Raw genomic sequence first — 6,008 nt, forward strand, 5'->3', positions numbered from 1 at the left:
GTGGCCGCTGGCCGCGTTAGACAGGTGGCCGCTATACACAGGGTCTTTAACATGGCTTTTCTCTCGGGGGGATTTTTCAGTGGCCGCTATAGACAGGTGGCCGCTATAGAGAGGTGGCCGCCAAGGCAGGTTTGACTGTACAATATTGATCCAATATTAATGACATACAGCAATTACAGTCCTCAGTATGAAAGGAACAGATAAGTTTTAAGTTTGGATTTGAATGACTCTGTAGATGACACTTCCCTTAAGAAGAGGTAACTGATTCCACAATTTTGGTCCCATAACGGAAAAAGCACGATCACCATACCCATGTTTTACTCTGGGTGTTTGGAGTAAGAATGCGTCTGATGATGAACGTAGCCTTCGTGTCGGATTGTATTTTTGAACAGAATTACTTATGTAAATTGGGAAAAAAGAATGAACTGAATGATGTACTAATAACAGAATCTTGAAAATAATCCTTTTTTCTACAGGTAACCAATGTAAGGAACGGAGAACTGGTGACATGGAATCAAACTTATTAGTAAAAGTTAACAATATGTAGATAATGTTTGTTTTGCTTTATTTTGTGTGTGCATGCAGGGTGATGGCGGTACCAGCCACTGTCCTATATTACACCAGCTACGACCAGCTCAGGTACCACCTGGGCTTTGAGCAGGGTATCAATGGACAGTACTGGAAGCCCATGGTGGCAGGGGGCACAGCAAGATGTGAGTACATTGATGCTATTACCCAAGTAGCACCTAAATGGTCTACAGCCATTTCTCCTTTTCATTGATGTTGTGTCGGTGTGATCATTCGCATGACTTGTGTCATCATGATTTATGGCTCTGTCAGTATGGATATTCATATGTCTGTAAACGCCCAAGAACAATTTGTATTTTGTTTTGCTTCATATTTGTGTGGTTTTTTTTTTAGTTCCGGGCATATGGAAGTAATTACATGAAATTCTGCTGTGGCCAGGACTCACATTTATGTAACTTTTGTTGGTATGAAATGTAAAATTAAGTTCACCAAAGAGAGTTTCTATGACTTGTTTTATAGGAGAATGGTTTTTATTTTTATCACAGCCAGAGGTTAGACCTATGGTTGATCATAAAAGCTTGTGAAGTGTAAGTTGCACTATCATATTAGTCAGGAGTCTCAGGTGGCAACTCACTTGAATTTGGTTGACTGGGCACATGACACAATGTTGCCTGTGTGGAGAAATTTGTCATTGTCCCATCAACACTTCTCCTTCCAGTGTTTGCCTGCAGTGTGATTGCCCCTCTGGAGCTCATCCGAACCAAGATGCAATCGCGACCCCTGACCTACCGAGAAATCGTTGACTGCGTCCAGCGAGCGGTGGGAGAGGACGGCATCATGTCCCTCTGGCGAGGCTGGAGTCCGATGGTCTGGAGAGACGTTCCCTTCTCAGGTGAGTTCAGGTTTGCTGTTAACTTCCACCATATGTTGTACAGATAGTACTTTAAAGGGAAAACTTCAGTTTTTATATGCCGGCAGAAATGTCGATTTTTTGCTCTTATATATACACTTACGCACAAGAAATGTGTGAAATAAAGCTATGATAACATGATTTCCGTTGGGTGATGACAAAAATTTGAAATATTGGCCAAAATGATATGCCGGAAATGCTACAGTCTCTGAGTATACCTGATCATGGTTGTTACATTATTTTTTTATAATTGATTATCAATATTTGATAAATCAGGCCACAGCAGTATCCACCAATCTTCCACGGTAGAGTGAATGGCATGCAACTTGTGAGAAAGTATCATTGCGAGGGCATGATATATCATCACGCAACATTCTACCTACCAACTACTGAATGGGGAGGGCGCTCCTGGGGGTGTTTCATCAATTTAGTCAGCGCTGACAAGTTGTCAGTCTCTGACAATTTCAGCAAAATCTTTGGTTTTTTATTGGCTGAGATGCTCCGGTCACTGACTGTTACTATGGTGATTGTCAGAGACTGACAACTTGTCAGCACTGACTAACTTGATGAAACATCCCGGGGGGGGGGGGGGACATTTCATGAAGCATTTTGTCCGACTACTTAGTCGGACAAATTTGCTCTCAGCCAATCAGATGCAAGGATTTCAGTAGCTTTTAACAGTTTTGTTAGACGAAATGCCTGACAAAACGCTTCATGAAATGCCCCTCATCCTGGCAAATCACATCAACCAGACAAGTTTCTAGATGGAGTCTTTCGATATATTGCAAGCAAATTCCAAATGGTTGAAGATGAATTTTGAGCCCTTCTGAGAACTATGTTTTGGTTTTAAACTGGTATGCTATCATTCACTTGACAATTTCCTCAAAAACAGTTCTGATTGAGAATGAATGCCTAAAGCTTGTCAAGAAGATTGTTTTAAGGGTGACATTGGGTGCATTTATCAACTCTTTTTCTCGGCAGAAACAGGTTTTCCAACAGGTTTTTTACAAGTTGATAAACGCAAAGCTGTTTTGAAAGCCCTTTCGGAGAGCCTTTTCGAAAGCCGCAAATTTGTGCTTTCCGAAACAGGTTTCCTAAACAGGTTTCCAGAAACCTGTTTCTAGAAGCCTTCTGAAGCGAGATAAACGCAAGGCTGTTTTGAAACGGCTTTGTACTGCAGTTACGAACCATGCACACCTTATATGACCTCCTCTCCTCCGGTCGAATTGCGCAATGCAGCTGTGCAGTGACAGGCCAGTTATCGTGTTCGCGAAGAGTTGATAAACGCAACTATTTTGGAAGCCGTTTCTAAAGGGCTTTGGAAACGGCTTTCGAATGGGCTTTGGAAACGGCTTTTGAAAGCCGTTCAAACAGGGGAAAGTTGATAAACGCAGCCTTTGTAGAAATAGCCGATTTGTATGCAACTTATCATTGCTGTTTGTATTGATATCAAGAGAAAGCATATACGCAAAACACATACATACATATGAAAATAATGCGTATATATATATATACATATATATGTATATAAATATATACACACACACTCACACATGTACAAATATGCATTGTAGATACACATGTCATCTTCAGCAAAATTGTAAGGTTACTTAGAAAATACACAGGTTTTTGTGAAGATGCATTGCATTCTCAAATATTGTCACAGCCGTGTTCACACGAGAGGACAATATAATGTTATCATGTGTTCCATGTTTTGTTTTGTTTTTTTCCAGTGGTGCTGTGGTTGAGCTATGAGCTGATGAAGGCCAAGCTCTGTCAGGACTATGGAGTGAAGACACCCACATTCACAATGGCATTTACAGCGGCAGCAATGTCAGGAACAGTGAGTTGATCGTTTCTTGTCTGTTCAAAGGTGCAACAACAACAACAAGAAGATAAAAAAAAAAACAAATTTTGAAATATAAACGTGGATGTTGTCATTTGCGGGCTTGTGCCTGATCTTTTCAGTTCTGATGTTTTCTCAATCTCCAGTTTTACAAGAATTTTTGCACCCAATATAATGTGAATTTGGCAACTTTTGTGCATATGAATAACATGCTCAAGAAAGAAGATGGTACTCCATTGAAATATTGAAAAAAAAAGAGAAGATATGTTTGTCATCAAATCTCAATTATTCTTAGTTATGTTATTCCTTCTGTTTATTTTTGCCTGACGAAAAGCAGTTAAGGAGTGATGAGATAGGCCGTAGGATTTATTTCTGTGAAAACACTGAATTTGACCTCTGCAGAAGATAGTTACAGAACAAACACTGGCAAACATAGTGCTTTCTATGAACAGGGCAGTGCCAATGTGCAATGAATTTGATCTGGCGTTGTGTGTTTGTGAGCAAGTCTTAACAAAGTATCAAATAAACAAATGAAACTCAAAGAATCTGAGTAAGCATCATTAACCCGTTGAGGATGGGCTTATTTTGCTACAACACACATTTTCCATAGACACCTACTTGAGTATACTCGGGGACTCGTCCTCAACAGGTTAACAAGCTCTGTGTTATGAATGTGACAGTGTTGAAAGTTGTTATGCTCTCTGGATTGTTTTCTGTGACCATGTTCCTCACACTTTGCCTTTGCAGATAGCAGCTGTCTTGACACAACCCTTTGATGTGATAAAGACACACAGACAGATTGAACTTGGCGAGCTTGGGGAGATGAGAAAAAGTGAGCAAAGATCACATAGATTTCTTATACCACAGGAGTTTGTGTATCGGTACTTCAATACTAAAAGCATACTTTTCAGGGATGTCAAGTTATTTTATGTTTTGAGTGTGCATTAACTCCCCCACACAATACAATCTTTTAAACACTTTTAATGAGAGATAGCTTTGCCCCATAATTGCTTCTAACACTAATCTATTAGAATTTTTGCCTAGCTGAAAATTTTTATGATGTTACATACCATTTCTGCACTCAGTGGGGAACGTATGTATCATGGACAGACCAAACTATGGCATTAGAGTCAATCGGTCACGATTGTGATTTTGAAAGTGGTGATGCTTATGGTTTAGAAAGGGAAAAAAAAACCAGAATATGGAAGTTTCGGTGGTAGAGCCAAGAATGATCAAGTTTTCGATTTGTTTGATGCTGTTGCACTGAGGTGCGTCAGATAAAAGAAATATTTATAAAATGGATTTTGCTTGTCTAATCTCATATGTGGAAGGTTGTCTGTGAATGAAACTCACAAGGTACAGTTGCAAACAATTAACATTTCAGTTGCAACGAGCCACACTGATTTCAGATGCAACACAGACGCTAAGAGGAACATCACAGTGCAGTATAATGCCTTGTTTTTTGTTTTAATGCCTCTGCTTCAAAGGGTTCTGGAGGCGTTATTCACGTCAGGGTGTGTGTTATGTTGTATCTGTATTGACTCCATGATGTCTTTTCTCTTTTATCTTTCCCCAAGGTGCCTCCAGTAGCACTGTAGACATCGCAAAGAAGCTGTATGCTGACAGGGGAATCAATGGCCTTTATGCAGGTAACACAACAACTTCTCACAGTATCAGTGTATGAAATGCAGTGCGTGAAAAGCTGTATAGTTGTTACTTTTGCCTTTAAATTGAAAATTAGATATTTGAACACATGTGCAAATTCAAAACAGATGCTATATTTGGGAAACAAAAGAAACAAGGGATGTTATCATTAATAATGAAGTTACAACATATCTGTTTAAAAGAAATAGGAAAGAGAAAAGAACAATCCTGACATTAAGCAAATTCTCGGAAAGCATATAATTTTCTGAAGCTAAATGAATTAGGTGATCCGAGTATCCTCTCGGATCACCTATTGTATCTGTACTGAATCTTTCTTCTTCTTATTTCTTTCTCCTCAAATGTTGTGCAGCGATTAACTCAAAAAGTCACTATGCCTATGAAGTTCAAACTTATACCATATATGTATCACGTCCCATAAGACGACAGATCTAACTAAAATCAAAGTGATCAGACAACCATGACGTCACTATGACGTCATTATCTGAAATCACGTTCACATTCGTATCTCATTAATGGAATGGAATTTCTCAATGAAATTTACATATCATATAGTTCAAGTCAAGTTCTATCGATATATTTAATAAAATTTCATCACGACCCTGGTAAACGAGCGCGTACGGGTGCGTTGAAATTTTAATATGTTCCAATCGAGCTCAAAATTGTTTTGCACACGTTTCAGGTCATTTGGAGTATTTCAGAAAAAATCGACGGACGCGTACGCGCGCGCGCATATACGCACGCACAGCTCATATGCAATAGAAATTTCCCGTTTTTTCACACTTATCGGCTGCCTGAAATGTCAAGGAATATTTCTACCAAGTTTCAAGTCAATCCGACTCAATATGACGTCATACGGGCTCGTCAAAGTTGAAATTCCGCGCGCGCGTCAATGGCGATATACAGTACAACTATGCCAAAAAAACTGCCAATTTTAAATCCGATTTTACTCGTCAGGATGGACGGTGACCCCCCATTTTCTTTACATATTTCGAAAGCTGATGAGTTGTACATGTCATTTCATGGGGTGGCAATGCTGACAAAATGATTAAAAGATATCAA

General features: G+C 39.4%; 1 protein-coding gene across 1 annotated transcript; it reads left to right on the forward strand.

Annotated features, from left to right (window-relative positions):
* Positions 1-589: 589 nt before the first annotated feature.
* Positions 590-4,933, forward strand: LOC139715132 (mitochondrial glutathione transporter SLC25A39-like; the record flags this gene model as incomplete). The annotated part of the gene is made up of 5 exons (XM_071626743.1): positions 590-713; positions 1,247-1,420; positions 3,172-3,281; positions 4,032-4,116; positions 4,862-4,933. Coding segments are annotated over exons 1-5 (565 nt in total), but the record flags the coding sequence as incomplete, so codon positions are not given.
* Positions 4,934-6,008: the final 1,075 nt, after the last annotated feature.

This window comes from Diadema antillarum, unplaced genomic scaffold, assembly GCF_040938485.1.
Source record: "Diadema antillarum isolate AM-2024a unplaced genomic scaffold, OU_Dant_1.0 seq00002885_RagTag, whole genome shotgun sequence".
NCBI lineage: Eukaryota > Metazoa > Echinodermata > Echinoidea > Diadematoida > Diadematidae > Diadema > Diadema antillarum.